At 41.9% G+C, this 18,049-nt stretch overlaps 1 protein-coding gene across 1 annotated transcript; it reads left to right on the plus strand.

The window, feature by feature from the left end:
• Positions 1–264: 264 nt before the first annotated feature.
• Positions 265–16,128, plus strand: HRC (histidine rich calcium binding protein). Its single transcript, XM_060780721.2, has 6 exons — positions 265–1,570; positions 3,152–3,240; positions 7,459–7,527; positions 7,661–7,712; positions 10,154–10,190; positions 12,539–16,128. Exons 1-6 carry the CDS (start codon positions 460–462, stop codon positions 12,573–12,575), a joined length of 1,395 nt encoding a protein of 464 aa, XP_060636704.2. The 5' UTR covers positions 265–459; the 3' UTR covers positions 12,576–16,128.
• The last annotated feature ends 1,921 nt before the right edge of the window (positions 16,129–18,049 follow it).

Below are 18,049 nucleotides of genomic sequence, written 5' to 3' on the forward strand. Positions count from 1 at the left end.
GGACAGCCTCCTAGAAAACCTAGGGGTCCTGACTCAGGTTTCTCCCTCCTCTGAAGCCTTGCTGACATCCCCAATGCTGAGAGTGAGTGAAATGCAGTTGCTCCTAAGAGCTAATAATAGCATGGCAGTGTGGCAAACAGCTTAGCTCCTTCTCCCTGCTTCCCCACCCCCCTCTATCCCGGTCACCTCATATAAGGGCATGGTAGGGCCCATGGCTTGGTTTTCTCATCTGTCTCGGAGGCTGGGTCAGACAGTCATTGGCTGTGGTCTGAAAAGATAATCTAGGCCAGCTGTAGCCGTCGCTCACAGAAAACCCAAGCTGGGAACTGTGTGTCTCTATCTCCTTAGTTCTCCTTGTCTGCCTTTCATAGTTGCCTCTGTTGGGACTTCCTTCTTTTGTGCATTTCCGAGTTGCCTCTACTGGGACCTCTACCAAACATCTGGGTGGAAGGTGCAAGTATGGCTTCCCGGAAGGTCTGGATGCTGGCCCTTCTTTTGGCCCTCCTCTGTTCTTTCCAGCTCCCTAAAGTAGAGGGACAGGAACACCACCATCATGACCATGGCAAAGCAGAGCACCAAAGCCATGAAGATGAACACCATCTTCACAAGGAACATGACTACCATGGGCATCGCAATCAGCACAGTGATGATGATGATGATGATGATGATGATGATGACGATCATCATCATGAAGCCGGGCATCACCAAGAAAGCCATCATTCCCACAAAGATGATAAACAGGAGCACCATCATCACCACAGTGATCATCATGGCGATGATGGCGATGACACTGGCCATGGTGCACATCATCATCATCATCATGAACATCATAGCAGCCATCACCATCATGATGATGGGGATGATGATGATGATGATGAAGATGAAGAAGGACATCACCACCACCATCATGAGCATCATGGTGAACATCATCATCAGCACCATGATGATGATGATGATGATGACGACGACGATGACGATGACGACGATGACGATGACAATGAAGATGAACATCATCACCACCATCATGAACATCATGGCAAGCACCACCACCATCATGACGATGATGATGATGAGGATGATGAGGATGACGATGATGACGACGATGAGGATGACCACCACCACCATAAGCATCATAGCAATCATCACCACCATCATCATCATGGTGATCACCACCATGAAGATGATGATGATGATGACGATGATGACGACGACGATGATGACAGTAACAAAGAAGAGCATAGCCGGCATCACCGGCATCATCACGATGACGATGACGACGACGATGATGATGATGACGATGATGATGACGATGATGAACATCATGGCCATCATCACCATGGGGGCCATCATCATCACAATAAAAAAGAGGACGATGATGACGACGATGATGACGATGATGATGACGATGATGACAAAGAGCACCACCACCACCATCACCACCACCACCATCACCCTGGTGATAATGAAGAAGAGTCTGATGAAAATGCTTCTAAGAAAGAAAATGCACATAAAGGACACAAAGAAAAGCATCACAAACATGAAAAGGCCAAGAAACATCATGAAGGAGAAGGTGAGAAAAATTAAGTGGTTCGGATGGGGGATGGGGTCCATGTTTGTTTTTGTTAGTAGAACTTATGAGCCAAGTCAAGTCAGAAACCAAACTTTCCATTCCACCCTCCAGTGCTCTTTCCAATTGGATGTTTCTGGAGGGAGGGGCATAAACGACGATTTCCAGTAGCTTCAGTTTCCCATAATTAAAGAATCCTGCATCTAAAATGCAGTTTCCATTTTCCTTCAGTTTGGGTGAGCCCTTGATTCCCTCCAAATCAACTACATGCAACACCCATATGTCTGGGACCAGTATTTGTGGTTTCATTTATTCAGGTCCAACAAAAATATCCACTCTATGCATTTTCTACATTCTCCATTGTGACTCTAGAGCAGGTATGGGCAAACCCAGGCCCAGAGGTTAGATGCAGCCCCTTGGGCTCTTTTCTAAGGCCCTCCTCTTACACCATACTATCCTTCCTTCGTTATCTCTTTCCTTCCTCCTTACCTCCCTTCCTTACCTCCCTCTTTCTCCCTCCCTCTTTTCCTCTTTCCCTCCCATACTTTCATCCTAACTTCCTTCCCTCTTTCCTCCCTCCTTCCCTCTCTCTCTTTCTCCTCCCTTCCTTCTTTCCTTCCTTCTTGTCTTCCCTTCTCTCTTTCCTCCGTCCCTCCCTTCTCTTTTTTCTTCCTCCTTTCCTCCTTGGGGGATGTTGATCTGGGAGAAGAGAAGGTAGAGCGGGAACATGAGAACCATGTTTCAAGATGTCCCATTTAGGAGGAAGAGGGGAAAAATTGACTTTCTGCTGCTCTAGAGATCAGGGCACAAGGGAGCAGTGGTTTCAAAGAGCAGGGAAAGAGATTTGACTGAAAAGATTAGGAAGAACTTCCTGAAAGTAAGAACGATTGGAGAGTGGCATAAGCTGCCTCGGAGTGTGATGGAATCTCCTTCTCTGGAGGCTTTTCCGCAGAGGTTGTCTACTGGGAGTGCTTTGGTTGTACCTTCTTGCATGGCAGGGGGTTGGACTGGATGGCCCTTGGGGGTCTCTTACAGCTCTGGGATTCTATATGAGGAGAAGGCAGTATGGAGTCTAATGGATCATTTTGTCTCTCCCATCCACCATCTCATCCTGACCAAGGCCAACCCTTTTGGGATCCAAACGTTTCCCATCTTTCCTTCACTTTCTGCCTCCGAAAGAGAAGAGGAAGGGGAGGAAAGGGCGGGGGGACTTGGGGAGAACCCCCTTACTTCCGGTCCACCCATTCTGCTGCAACTCACCATGCAACCCCCAAGTAAGAAAGTTTGCCCATGCCTGCTCTAGTGGGTATTCCTGGGTCGAAATCCTTCATTTCAATAAGGTTCATCATTACCCATGGTTTCGTGGATCCTGAGAATGTATCCTCCATGGATACAGGCATCGAAACTGTACTTTTCCTTAGTGTTTTTGGAAAACTCAGGAATCCCAGTACCTTCTTCTCAAGCACCAACCCTACTATGTCCCAGTGCCCACTGGGAACCCAGTGGACCTTTTGATCTCCTTCCTTTTCCACCAAGATATGGATAACTGGATCACTGTGTCTGTGTGTTTCTCTTCTATTGAAGATGATGATGACGATGACGACGACGACGACGATGATGACGATGAGGAGTATGAGGCAGGGTCTGTTTGCCACTACTGTGCCTTCTGCAAGGTAATGAAGGAACAAATGTGCAAATGCATGCATACCTACTCAGTACTGGGTCTTTTCCTGCATGTTTTACAACAGCTATGCTGTTGTATCTGAAAATGTTGTATCTATATCTTTCACCTGGCTCCTTTTATATGGGTTATGAAGCATAAAGTGTTAGCCTCTCCGTCTGCCTCTCTCATTCTGTCTTCATTTGTGGTTATGTCCTTATTATTATTATTATTATTATTATTATTATTATTGTGTCAAGAGCAACTTGAGAAAATGAAAAGTGCTTCTGGTGTGAGAGAATTGGCTGTCTGCAAGGACGTTGCCCAGGGGATGTCCAGATGTTTTTGATGTTTTACCATCCTTGTGGGAGGCTTCTCTCATGTCCCTGCATGGGTAGCTGGAGCTGACAGAGGGAACTCATCTGTGCACTCCCTGGATTTAAACCTCCGACCTGTCGGTCTTCAGTCCTGCTGGCACAAGGGTTTAACGCATTGCACCACCACAGGCTTCAATATGTCCTTGATGAGATCCTGCTTTATTCTGGCCAAATTACTGCTGTTCTTGGGACTCTCTAACTCCAAATCTCCCCTGTGTTCCTCTTCACCATTATGTCACTTTCCTTTCCATCCCAGTTTATATAATCTGTCATGGTCAAAATACCAATGGGAGATATCTATGATCAGATATCCCAATGGTTCGGTGTTTATATAAAAACAGCATAGATAGAAATTTATTGGATTGGATCAACTGTGCTAGCTAAGTAAAGCCTGGAAAAGTTCCTTTTCCAGACTATAACTTTTAGAATCCCTCAACCGCTATGGCTAATAGCCACTTAGTTGAAGGATTCTGGGATATGTTGTAGTTTTTTTGGGCTGCATGGCAATGTTCTAGAACAGTGGTTCTCAACCTGTGGGTCCCCAGGTGTTTTGGCCTACAATATCCAGAAATACCAGCCAGTTTACCAGCTGTTAGGATTGCTGGGAGTTGAAGGCCAAAACATCTGGGGACCCACTGGTTGAGAACCACTGTTCTAGAAGCATTCTTTCCTGATGTTTTGCCTGCATCTATGGCAGGTATCCTCAGAGGTTGTGAGGGTGCCTGCCATAGATGCAGCTGAAATGTCAGGAGATAATGCTTCTAGAATATGGCCATACAGCCCAAAAACCTACAACAATCCAGTGATTCTGGCCATGAAAGCCTTCGACAATAGATTCTGGGATAACTAATCCAAACAAGTGATTATGATGAGATTACACTTTCTCACTGGGAAACACATGCAATCTCATCCGAATGCCATAGTGTTGTTCTTAAATGAATGTAAAAAACATTGTGAGATCTTTTCTCTATCCCATTACTGGAGTTCCACAGGAGAAAAATCCTTTTCCACATCCTCAAAAATTATACTTCCCTGATTAATGGGATACAGACAACATACCCTCCATCTGTCCCAATTTGCCAGGGAGTGTTCCAAATATTCCCCTACCATCCCACATTTCCCACTGCTTTTAACATGTCGTCATTTCCTTTTCCTTATCTCCCTTTCCCTCTTGATCCTTTATTTACTTAAATAACTGCAAACTGAGTTATGAATGCCAAAAAAGCTTGTATTAATTCTCAATGTGAGGAAGGAAGGAGAAAGGGGAGTTTATCCTTTCCCTGTAGCTTGGACAAAAAGAATTTGTTGCATCTGCTCAAGCTTATCTGTCCATCCTTTTGAATAATGTTTGCCAACTTGACCACACACCGTGTTGCATCTGGAAGACAAAGCTGGTGGTAAAGTGGTGGGTAAACCATGGCAGCTGCACCCTTTTCTGCAGTAAGAGTTGCCACATTGCAGGGTAGAGATTCCTCCTCAACCTGTTCTCTTAATGGCTGAAAGAGGTGTTTGCAACTTCTCAGATGCCGATAATTATCATATAATTATATAGTCCAATTATTTGGTAGCAATTGTTTTCACTTTTTCCGGGTGGAGTCAGAAGGAGTAATCGCCAATCTTGGGTCTTCTGATGTTGTTGAATTTTAAGTTTCACAAACTTCTGCAAGTCCATATAATCAAGGACTGTGGTATTTGTAGTTCAACCCATCTGGGGACCTACAGCATCTTGGAGAATGTTCCTGTTGGAGAAAGTCAGCTTCCTCCCCAAGAAAATTCCAGTTTCTGGGAATCTTCCACATTATGGCACAGGAGGGCAGCTTGTATATGTTTATCGTTTTTGTTTCCCTTAATTCCCCAGTAATGGCTAGCCCGTCTAAGCCTATTTCCCATTGCCTGCCAATAATATTTGGAAGGCTGAAGCCACCCTCTTTTATCCTGCAGCCAGTATAGAAAAAGCAGAACAAATGAAAGGCAATAGAAATGGACAGGAGAACAATGGCCACTTTGTTTTTCAGTTTCTGATCTAGCAATACAGAATTTTGAAAGGCACGGGGAACAGAATGAGTTACACTACAAATGTTTACGGGGATTCTGAATAGCTTCCAAATGTTTAAAAGATGGTGGAGAAAAGAATGGTTCCAGTATTGTCTGTCCAGGGACCACATTGTATCTGAGAAAGTCCACAATTCAATAGCAAGTATGTGCTTAGGATGAGGATGGTCTCAAATTTCAATCCTTTGCATCACCATTGGGAAGTGATGGTCCTCTGTCAGAAATAACAGAGAGTAGGCTTGTGCATTTCAGGTGAATTCCTATCTGTTTGTGCTTGCTGGATACCAGAAACTCCCCATATTCATTTTCCACCTCCTCCCAAAACCCCAAATTGGCGTTTTTATTCCGCATAAAAAAGCTGTTTTTTTCAGCTTATTGGCAGCAATGGGGAACTTATGAGGCTCCCCTTTCTCCTTCAAGGGAGTCTGGGTGTCAGCAATGGGGTTAAGGAATTACCCTATCCGGCCTATTACTTCCCATAGGCTCCCCTTCCATATATTTAATTAAGACCTGGATTTAAAAAAGCATCAGAGTTACCACTCTTAAGTTTCTGGATCCTTTCCCTTCTTTTTGTAGAGAAGGAGAGACTGGGTTTACTGCTTCTCAAAGCTGTTCTACTCAAGAGGAGAGGCAGGTGCGCATGCTTTCTTCTCTCCCAGGGCCAGCTACAGCACGCCACATGAAGCTTCAAGGTATTTTAAGGAGGCCCAGGAAGAGCGATGACCTGGAGCTCAGTGGAGCAACCTATCCTCCCTGGACTACCTTAAAAATCCCCTCACTTGCCTGCAAGGCTGCAACCTCCTTTCTGCTTAGAGTTTTTCTTCCTTAAAACTGTTTCTACTTTCTACTCTAGAGGAGAGGTAGGCTTCTTTTTTTGTTTGCAGGGATTACTATTAATAATAATAATAATAATAATCTTTTAGAAGTATTTTCTGAAGGAGAGGAAGGGAAGGAGAAAAAGAAGCTAAAAGGATGAAAGCCCCCAAATGCGTGTGCGCACCCCACTCACCTCCCAAACTCCCAGTCAGTCCCACTAAATAAAAACAACCAGGAAAATAAAGGAAAATGTTTAAAAAATCAGGTGTGATGCTGAATAGGGGAGGAGGAGCCAAGTTCAGCTCTCATTTGCTTTTGTTGCAGGCAGGTTTTCATACCGGGAAGGCCATTACCATTATGAGCTCCCAAAGTACCAAAGGTACTGAAGGAAATGGGGGAAACGGAAGAAATGAAATCCACACACAAGCCTACCAGGAAGTCACAACTAGTTAGTGTAGAATAAGCCTTCCCCAACTTGGTATCTTCTAAATGTTATGGACCATAACTTCATGATGAATGATCTTGCTGCCTGGAAATGATGAGTTCTAGTCCAATACATCTGGAGACAGCAGGTTGAAGAAGACTGGGTTGATCTGCATGGATCAATGACCAGACTCAATTTAAGAAGGCTTTGAGTGTTCCTGTAGTTCAGTATGATTTTGGATGCATTTGGATGAAAAAAAATCAACTATTCCTCACTAATGCCTAACTACCCTAAGGTACCATATTCTGTTTGATCTATAACAAGTGAGTTGACTCAGCTCTGGTTAGTACTTGGATGGGAGAACTCCAATGAATAGTAAGTGCTGTAGAATATATTTCAGAGGAAGGAATTGGCAAACACCTCTATGTATTCTTTGCCTAAGAAAACGCTATGGAATTCAGGGGGTTGCTGTAAGTCGAGAGCAATATGAAATCATAGAAAGACATGAACGTTCGTCACTGCCAGGATATTGTCATTTTCCCGTTTCTCCTTTTATTTTCAGCATTGTGATGAGTGTGACAAATGTCCTTGTAAAGAAGGAGATACCAGTGAACACTGCGCAAGCTGTCAGGTTGGTATTGCAAGTTTCCTTCCCTTCCCATACAAAAAAACTCGATAGTCTGGTTTTTTAAATCTTATTAACCAGAGCAGTGTCTTGACAGTAATTCACTTTAAACCCTATTGCTTTGTTTCTCTTCTTGCAGTACTGTCATTTCTGTTACATTTGCCCTGTTTGTGAAACGGCCTGTACACCAGGTGAGTAGATCACTCCCCTTTGTGGTTAGTGGCAGATGGCTTTCAGATATTTATTGGACTATAGTCCCAGCATCCCATGTATTTTGCTATTCTGACTAGAGTCACAGTTGCCCACCCTTGGTTTAGGGGACTAAGGATTAATTGACTAGGCCTTCGCTGCTAGGAGAAGGAAATCTGAGTTCACAGGTGCAAAAAAAAAGTTTTCATTCAATTAGGTTCAGCAAAGGGAAGAAGAGAGAAGGAGGTCAGATTTTGATGTTCCCTGTAGATTCAGGCAAAAACAAACTGCTACAGCCTCTTTGGCCGTCCTCATCACACTCTGGTGTTGCTTGGCCACATGTCCTAGTTTCATCATCAGAAATGCTGGAAAATATATGTTAGTTCCCTAATGTGAACTGTGAGAAGATAGGTGAAAAATCCAAATGAAAGCAATGCTGTATTTATTAAATAAGGGAGATAATCTTCTTGGCACCACAATTCAAGAAAGATAACGATGAGCTGGAATGTATCCAGAAAAGGGTGACTAATAATAATAATAATAATAATAATAATAATAAACTTTCCCTAACTTTCCCTAACAAGGGTATCTTGGCTCCTCCCAAATTTCCCCCTCCCACAAATTGGAGGAATGTCTCATTATAATCCTGAGAGCAACAAAGGTTATCACATTACTGAATTGGCCATTCATCTGGACCATTCCCCAAAAATCCCCTTCTCCACCACTTCCTGAAACATTTGAAAAAAATGCTGGCCCTCATGCTTAAAATACAGAAATAATGCTTTACCCTACACTTGAACCCAACCTAATGTGATGAACACACGGGTTACCGGATTTTAAGTGTAGGACTCGGTGGAATTTAGTAAATGAGATGAAGTGGTAAAATAATCGAAGGTCTAGAAAACCAGGCCATATGGGTAATTATAGGATATATTTAGGAAAGGCAATAAAATTGGATTCTCCAAAAAGAAATCAGTGGGAGAATATTTTGGAGAAAGAAAATAAAAGACTGATTTCCAGATTATACAAATACATTCTAGATTATAATCTGAAAGATAATAAAATTAAACTGTTATTATGGTAAGGTCAGAGATTAGGGAAAAAATAGATTTGGAAAATTAGGAATACTTATGGAAAAAGGATTTAAATTTTCAGTAGTGGTTCCCAACCTGTGGTCCGTGCAGGGGCGGCTCAACCCATTACGCAAAGTAAGCATTTGCAGTATAGTTGATTTTGCCCAGGGGTGCTCTTGGGGGAAAATAGACCTTGACATATGCGAGTTGTAGTTAATGGGATGTATAGTTCACCTACAATCAAAGAGCATTCTGAACACCAATGATGGAATTGAACCAAATATGGCACACAGAACTACCACAACAAACAGAATATATATCAGTGATTGATGGGGGGGGGGGGGGGGAGGCGGCAAAATACTGTTTGCTTACTGTTGAAAATTACCTAGGGCTGCCTCTGGGTCCGTGGACCACTAGTGGTCTGCAAGAATGAAAATATGGTCCGCACCCTCACCATTACTACACAGTTCCCTCGAAACCACATGGCAATGAGAGCGAGTGGTCTCACAAAACCCTCTTATAGTGTTGAGGCAATGGGGATGTTGGGAGGGGAGAGGCTGACTACCCACAAGAGATTACTACTTTAAAAAGTAGACAAAAATAGACTATGAAATAGATGCATGGGGAATCTATTAATGTAATGATAAGAATAGGCTTTTATTAGTAGTTCCATACTGAGTGGTGTTGGAAGTCATGGGTGGGGAAGGGGGTGGGTTGGTTTGGGGAGAAATGAATGTGTGTATATGTGTGTTATACTGTATGCTATTTTCACATAACATTGTATCACAAAAAGGGGTGATTTAGGAAATTGTACATGTTTAGCTTTTAAAAAAAAGACATTACATAATAGCTGTCTTTAAATATCTTGAGAGATGTCATGTAGAAGATGGAGCGAGCTTGTTTTCTGCTGCTCCACACAGTTGAATATGAACCAGTGGATTAAAATTACAGAAAAACAAAATGTTGCTAAACTTACGATGACTATTTTTCTGTGAGAGTTGTTCGACAGTTCGACAGATTGCTTTGATGTGAGTGGGACAGAGTTCTAGTCTTTGGAGATCTTTAATCAAAGGTTGGATGGGCATCTTTCAGGAGTGCTCTATTTGTGTATATCAGTATTGTAGGGGTTGGACTAGATGTCCTTTATGTCTTCTTCCAATTCCAAAATTCTGTGACTTCATTCTCCAAATTCCCCAGCCTTTCCCAAACTGTAAAAGGGATTAAATTAGCAAAATTGGACCATAGGAGTGTCAGAAACTTTGTTTTAGTGAGAAGACTTCAGTGCAGAATAAACAGAGAACAGAACAAACACAGAGCAAATTCCCTAGAAATAATAAGCATCTGATTTGTTCTATTTATTTACTCTACAGGGAGCATCGTAGATGAATTATCAGGAGCCTTATTTCAGTAAGTACTGCTTCCCTCCCTTCTTCCCCATCTAATCCTGGGTAGAGGCAGAGCTTGGACTCCAAATACTACTTCCTTGTCCTGTATTTTGGAGAGAATATAATCAAACTACACCAGAGATCCAGAAATAATGTGAATTTTTTATTTGAGCCTCCAGTTTTGACATGATTTTATCCAGAAACACTTCAGGTAAAGTTGGATAAAGATATCATTACCCAGGTCTGAGTTTTCTCAGTCTGTAAAAGGAAAATAATATGAAGATTTCTCGAAATGTCCAGCTTTAGGAGATGATGCTTAGAAACTGGAAATTCCATGTGTGCCGCAGAGAAATGAATGGTTACAAAAATATCAGGAAATTAGCAAAACATTTGAATCCACCATTGTAAAAACATACCCTTCAACTCTCCCAATTGTCAGAGATGGACTCAATTAATTATCTATCATTTAATATTTTCAGTAGCTTTTAAAATATTCCATCTTCTCTTGCCTCGTCTTTGTCTCCAGTTTACTTCATTTGCTACTTAATTAACTCATCAATTGGGAGAGGAGAGAGAAGGCTAGAAACCTGCCCTTCTCGCCAGACTCAGGGAAAAGCAAGTTGCATCCTTTCCTAGCTTTTGTATCTAGCTTTTGTGCCATCTATCCACGTTTTGATGTTGCTTGGCTGCATATGTCATCCAAGATAAGTTGTAGATACATAAAATAGGAATGGAAAGAATATTCAAAAATACTTTATGCGATCAAAAACTTGTTTTTGCTGTTTCGACACTGTGATGGGGGAAAAGTCCTGGACTGATTAGAATTTTCGCAGTCTTATTCTGTGCAAAATTTGCAAAAGTTGTTTTGTGCCAAAACCAGCCTTTTCTATACAGGATTAATATGTATGTTGAAATACAATTTTCAATGCAAAAAATCTGGTTTTTGCACAAAAACAACCTCATGAAAATTTTGCGCAGATGAATGGTTAATTGTCTTCAACAACTGCATGGTTTTCAAAGCCTTCCTTACAACAGGACAAGCTTTCCTGAAATTTCTAATTCAGTGGTTCGCAACCTTCCCAATGCCATGACCTCTTAATATGGTTCCTCATGTTGTACTGACCCCCCAACCATAAAATTATTTTCGTTGTTACTTCATAACTGTAATTTTGCTACTGTTATGAATTGTAATGTAAATATCTGATAGGCAGGATGTATTTTCATTCACTGGACCAAATTTGGCACAAATACCTGACATGCCCACATTTGAATACTGGTGGGGTTGGGGGCTGTTTGATTTTGTCATTTGGGAGTTGTAATTGCTGGGATTTATAGTTCACCTACAATCAAAGAGCATTCTGAACTCCACCAACAATGGAATTTAACCAGACTTGGCACACAAAACTCCCATGACCAACAGAAAATAGTGGAAGGGTTTCGTGGTCATTGACCTTGAGTTTTGGAGTTGTAGTTCACTTACATCCAGAGAGCACTGTGGACTCAAACAATGATGGATCTGGACCAAAACTGGCAAGAATACTTAATATGCCTAAAATGTGAACACTGGTGGTGTCTGGGAAAAATAGACGTTGACATTTGGAAATTGTAGTTGCTGGGATTTATAGTTCACCTATAATCAAAGAGCATTCTGAACTTCACCAATGATAGAATTGGGACAAACTTCCCCATGATCAACAGAAAATACTGTGTTTTCTGATGATCTTTGGCAACCCTTCTGATACTTCCTCGCAACCCCTGCCCCAGGGGTCTCAACCCCTAGATTGAGAAATGCTGTTCTAATTGCTGACTTTCAGAAGAAACTGTGGTAGCACAGTGGGTTAAACCGCTAGCTGTAGGAAATCTGCTGACCGGAGGGTTAGCGGTTCGAACTGCAAGTCAGGGGTGAACTCCAAACTGTTAGCTCTAGCTTTTGCCAACCTAGCTGTTTGAAAGCATGCAATGCGAGTAGATCAATAGGCACTGCCTCGGCAGGAAGGTAAAAGGGCGCCCCATGCAGACATGCCAGCAAAACACGATTGGAGAAGTCTAATGGCAACAGGCTCCTTGGCATGGAAAATGGAACAACAGCACCTCCTCATGGCCGGTGTTGAGCATCGCCTCCAGACGCCGGAGATGAAAGGGGAAGGCCTTTACCTTTGTCTATGTATTGCATGTCATTGTTGTTCACTGTGTAAAAGGCACTGGATGTTTGTCTTATATTTGTATACTGTATTCCACTCTGAGTCCCTCCAGGGAGATAAAGCAGAATATAAATCAAGTGTATCATTATAACATTCGTAATGTAAAAATAATAATTCAATATGATATGAACAACTTCAGGCAGTTGACACTCTTCTCTTTCTCTTGCAGGACAATTGCCACCATTTTCGAGCAGCAACAGCACTGAAGCGCCCCCTGCTGGAGAGGACAAAACTTGAGAGGAAAGAGACAGCAACACTTGCCTTTTAGGGTCAAAATGGCACCAGATGGGCACTTCCATGATGGTTCCTCCCAATAGTTTTAATCCCACCCTTGTAGTATCAAGGCCTTTCCTTCCATTGTTCCCCCCTCAAATGATAAAGGGTTCCTCTACCATATACTTGGAAAAGTTACTTTAATGGACAAAAGCTTTTGGAACCCATTAGCTAAGGATGCTCAGAGTCCAAAAAAGTTTTTTTTCCCAAGTCTGCCTTGGTCTTTCACAAGTTGTGAAAGAAGCTGTGATTGTGAGTAGACAGCAAGCAGGGAAAGAATTAAATAACCTATCTCCTCCACATGATAACAGTTTCCAGCAGCCTTTCCTATAAAAGAAAACTCCTCGTCGGTAGGAAGAATCACAAAACTCATTCTTGTGTAATTTGGTTCTTACAGTTTTGTTGGAAGGCCATACCATGCAGGCCAGGACCTGTTAGGCCAGGGGGAAAACCCCCATATTAGTGAACTAATCCACCTTGGGGCAAGGCTTCCCATAGGGCTTACCTAATACCTCTGTGCTCTATGCTTTCTCAACCTCTAAATTACTAAAAGTTTCATGGCACTTGTGGATTGCTTCAGAGCAGTGGTTCCCAAACTTTGGGCCTCCAGGTGTTTTGGACTTCAGTTATTTATTTATTTACAGTATTTATATTCAACCCTTCTTCTCCCTCTCAGGGGACTCAGGGTGGATTACAGTGCACAAATACATGGCAAACATTCAATGTCACAGACACACAACATATATAGACAAACACAGTGGCAATTTAAGCTTCATGAGGGTATGTTCGAATTCCGGCCACTGGGGGAACTGTTGCTTCATGGTCCACTTGTGACACTGAGTCCTTGATGGAGTGCTTCCTCATTCTTTCGCCCACTGCTGGAAATTTTTATGCTGTCGTAAATTAGTTAAATTAACCACAGTTCCCACAGTTCCTAACAGCTGGTAAGATGGCTGGGATTTCTGGGAGTTGAAGTCCAAAACACTTGGAGGCTCAAAGGTTGGGAACCACTGCTTCAGAGGGAAATGCTTACTGCTCACACTTATCGGTTTCCTAGGGTGTGTTTGCACTGTACAATTAATGCAGTTTGATACCACTTTAACTGCCATGGCTCCATGCTATGGATGCTATGGATTTGCAGTTTATTATGATGCAAGAACTCTTTGGGAAAGCAGGCTAAAGATAATCTAAAACGGCAACTGCGAAGATTCCATAGCATTGAGCCATCGCAATCAAAGTGGTGTCAAACTACATTGAGTCAACAATGTACCTGCATCTCTAGATACTGCTTGGGCTACAATCCCTTTGGGATATTTTTAATGAAAAGCAGCACATCATGTTTCATAGATTAAATATGTGTAAATGCTTCTATCTCATGTCTGGGAGTTATAATCCAATGAAACTTGGGCACCCTGTGAGATAATTTGTACCATACGATTTCATATTTCTTGATGATTTGCTGCTGAATTCTGAGCTGACTTCAATTGTGCTTTACACCCTAGGCTAGTTTGATCTCTAGTGTTTGATGCACGATCATTTATACACAGCAGCCTATACGATCTATCTGCTTTCACCAAGGGATAAGTATATCTGCCTGAACCAACTTTTATGTTGCACTACAAACCTAAAGCTGCGTTAACCCCAACATGATTGAAGTCATTTCCCCCAAAGGAGTCCTAGGCATTGAATCTTTTCTAAACCTGCCAAAGAATCAGATATGACTATACCCTCATAGAATAATTGCCACCACGATTCTGTTTTAATAAGCCACCACAGCTAAAAGAGCTTCCACTGTCATGCTCTCAAGAGATGTTCCCTATACTACAAACCTGGTTTTATAATAGTTATGAGAGGAATGAGGAACCTGGGGCATTTCAGAAGTTTTTGGGATTATACAGCTCTATCTACACTGCCATATAATCATAGAATCATAGAGTTCGAAGAGACCTCATGGACCATCCAGTCCAACTCCCATCCAAGAAGCAGGAAAATCGCATTCAAAGCCCCCCCTGACAGATGGCCATCCAGCCTCTGATTAAAAGCCTCCAAAGAAGGAGCCTCCATCACAGTTCGAGTCAGAGAGTTCCACTACTGAACAGCTCTCATAGTCAGGAAGTTCTTCCTAATCTCCTTTCCTGTAGTTTGAAGCCATTGTTTCGTGTCCTAGTCTCCAGGACAGCAGAAAACAATTTTGCTCCGTCCTCCCTATAACTCACATATGTATGCATTAATATAAATATTTATATACATTTATATATCTGTTTGAAACTGTATTATATGTAGTGTAGTTTACTCTCATATAATGCAGTTCGGTGCATTATATGAGTCTACACTGACTATATAATATAGCTGGGGCCTATGAGTCATCTTTACTTAACATTATCATGTACACTCAAGCTGATGCAGTCCAACACTTGGAATGCCAGAACGTCTACATTCTGCAAGGTTTTTGTGTGTCAGGAGTGACTTGTGAAACTGCAAGTTGCTTCTGGTGTGAGAGAATTGGTCATCTTCAAGGTCGTTACCCAGGGGACAGCCGGATGTTTTGATATTTTACCATTCTTGTGGGAGGCTTCCCTCATGTCCCCACATGGGGAGTTGGAGCTGACAGAGGGAACTCATCCACACTCTCCCTAGATTTGAACCTATGACCTGTCAGCCTTCAGTTCTGCCGGCATAAGAGTTTAACCCATTGTGCCATCAGGTTACCCCATTGCGCCACCAGGGTTTCCATATATTCTGCAAGTGCCTTTGCTCTGCTTTACATCATATTGCATCTTAAACTCCTCTGATTAACTGTTAAATGTATGTCCTCCTATGTCCTCCTATCTAGGGACTGCAGATAGTATCATAAGGAACTTTCTTGCTGCCTAGATTTAATGACAACATTAAATCTAGCTAAAAACTACTGCCAACACTGTTGTGCAAAGAAAACCCAAATGGAAGTATAGAAAAGGTCTTTGAGTATAGCAAAATATAGCAAAGGCTATTTTCCATTGAGTAATTGATAGAGGGCTATACATTTGCTAGAGTGCAAAATCTCAACATTTGGTAGGTGCCTTCAAATAATTTCCAACTTCTGGTGATCTTAAGGTTAGACTGTCATTGCTTTTCCTTGGCAAGATGTGTTTGTCATTGCCTTCTTCTGAGGTTGAGAAAATGTAACTTGTCCAAGGTCACAGCTGAATAGGGATGCAAACCTGAATCTCTACCGTTATAGTCCATGTGGCAAGGAGATGATAAAGGATCCTGTTGCTTCAAAGCACAAATCCTGTCTGAACAGTATCTGAAACAAGATGCGAAGCTCTATCTTTTCACGTCTCGTGACCTCATGTTTTGGAACTCTCCTGCTTTGGCTCAAGTACAAAAAACAACCTTCCTCACTCCTTTGTGATGCCGTTTCCCATCTGCCTTTTTTATTTTTAATTTATAGCCATTGCTTTGTCCTCGTTTCATGAAGAATAACAATTCACAAAATTCTTCTGACATGACTGGTGTTTTCTCTCTAAAGCCTTTGTTATGACAAAGGGAGGAATCGGGAAGGCTCGAGGGATATTAACAGAGCTTGAAAACTAGTTGTTAAATGCAGAATGTTTGCTCCTCAACTTGTTAACACTTCCAACCATGATTTTACAACATTCTATTAATAATTAAATCGTAGTGATCCTAATTTTGTGTCGTAATCACAGAAACAGATTTTCCACTTTTACAGGGGTCCTGTGCCCCAAAGCCAATAAATGTGGAAGAATGACTAATTCATTGTTTACTGGCCAATACACACTTTGGTGTCTCAATGGTAGACCTGTTTCTGGGTATATTTGATCTGCTGATTCCAAAAATGACACCACTTTCCTCCTACCAGCTCTAACTTTTGAGATACAGAACATCTGCCATCTACCAGTTGCCATCTGCTTGCCTGTAGGAAATCATGTTAACCACATCAAAAAAACCAGAATTGACGTGGTCTATCCAATGCAATTTTCTGAATCAGCACCTCAAATAACCCAAGGAACAGGCCTAAAAACCAAGACACCAATAATTGTTTTATTGGGCTCAATAGTACATTTCTCTAGGTACTTTATTAAAGATGAGCTTCTTTTAAAAAACAAAATGTTGAATATATTGGCACAAATACTAATGTTTTCAAGCTCTGTTGTGAGTGTATTTTTCTAGACTTTAGAAACCCACCTTGTTTAAATATTTCTCTTGCACATACTCAGTTTCTTCCTTTCCGAAGACGTGCCCCATTATTTTGTCTCTACCCAAAATGTCTTTGAATTGTGGTGCCGGAGGAAAGTTCTGAGAGTGCCTTGGACTGCAAGTAGATCCAAGCAGTCCATACTTTAGGAATTAAAGCCATGCTGCTCGTTAGAGGGAAGGATATTAGAGGCCAAGATGAAGTATTTTGGACACATCATGAGAAGACAGGAAAGCTTAGAGAAGATAATGATGCTGGGGGAAATGGAAGGAATTAGGAATAGGGGCTGACCAAAAGCAAGATGGATGGATGGTATCCTTGAAGTGACTGGCTTGACTCTGAAGGAGCTGGGGGTGGCCATGGCCAACAGGGAGCTCTGGCGTGGGCTGGTCCATGAGGTCATAAAGATTCAGAAGCAACTGAACGAATAAACAACAACAACCCAATAAACAACAACAACCCAAACTTGGGCACCCTGTGAGATAATTTGTACCATACGATTTCATATTTCTTGATGATTTGCTGCTGAATTCTGAGCTGACTTCAATTGTGCTTTACACCCTAGGCTAGTTTGATCTCTAGTGTTTGATGCACGATCATTTATACACAGCAGCCTATACGATCTATCTGCTTTCACCAAGGGATAAGTATATCTGCCTGAACCAACTTTTATGTTGCACTACAAACCTAAAGCTGCGTTAACCCCAACATGATTGAAGTCATTTCCCCCAAAGGAGTCCTAGGCATTGAATCTTTTCTAAACCTGCCAAAGAATCAGATATGACTATACCCTCATAGAATAATTGCCACCACGATTCTGTTTTAATAAGCCACCACAGCTAAAAGAGCTTCCACTGTCATGCTCTCAAGAGATGTTCCCTATACTACAAACCTGGTTTTATAATAGTTATGAGAGGAATGAGGAACCTGGGGCATTTCAGAAGTTTTTGGGATTATACAGCTCTATCTACACTGCCATATAATCATAGAATCATAGAGTTCGAAGAGACCTCATGGACCATCCAGTCCAACTCCCATCCAAGAAGCAGGAAAATCGCATTCAAAGCCCCCCCTGACAGATGGCCATCCAGCCTCTGATTAAAAGCCTCCAAAGAAGGAGCCTCCATCACAGTTCGAGTCAGAGAGTTCCACTACTGAACAGCTCTCATAGTCAGGAAGTTCTTCCTAATCTCCTTTCCTGTAGTTTGA

Source organism: Anolis sagrei, chromosome 6 (genome assembly GCF_037176765.1).
Source record: "Anolis sagrei isolate rAnoSag1 chromosome 6, rAnoSag1.mat, whole genome shotgun sequence".
Classification (NCBI taxonomy): domain Eukaryota; kingdom Metazoa; phylum Chordata; class Lepidosauria; order Squamata; family Dactyloidae; genus Anolis; species Anolis sagrei.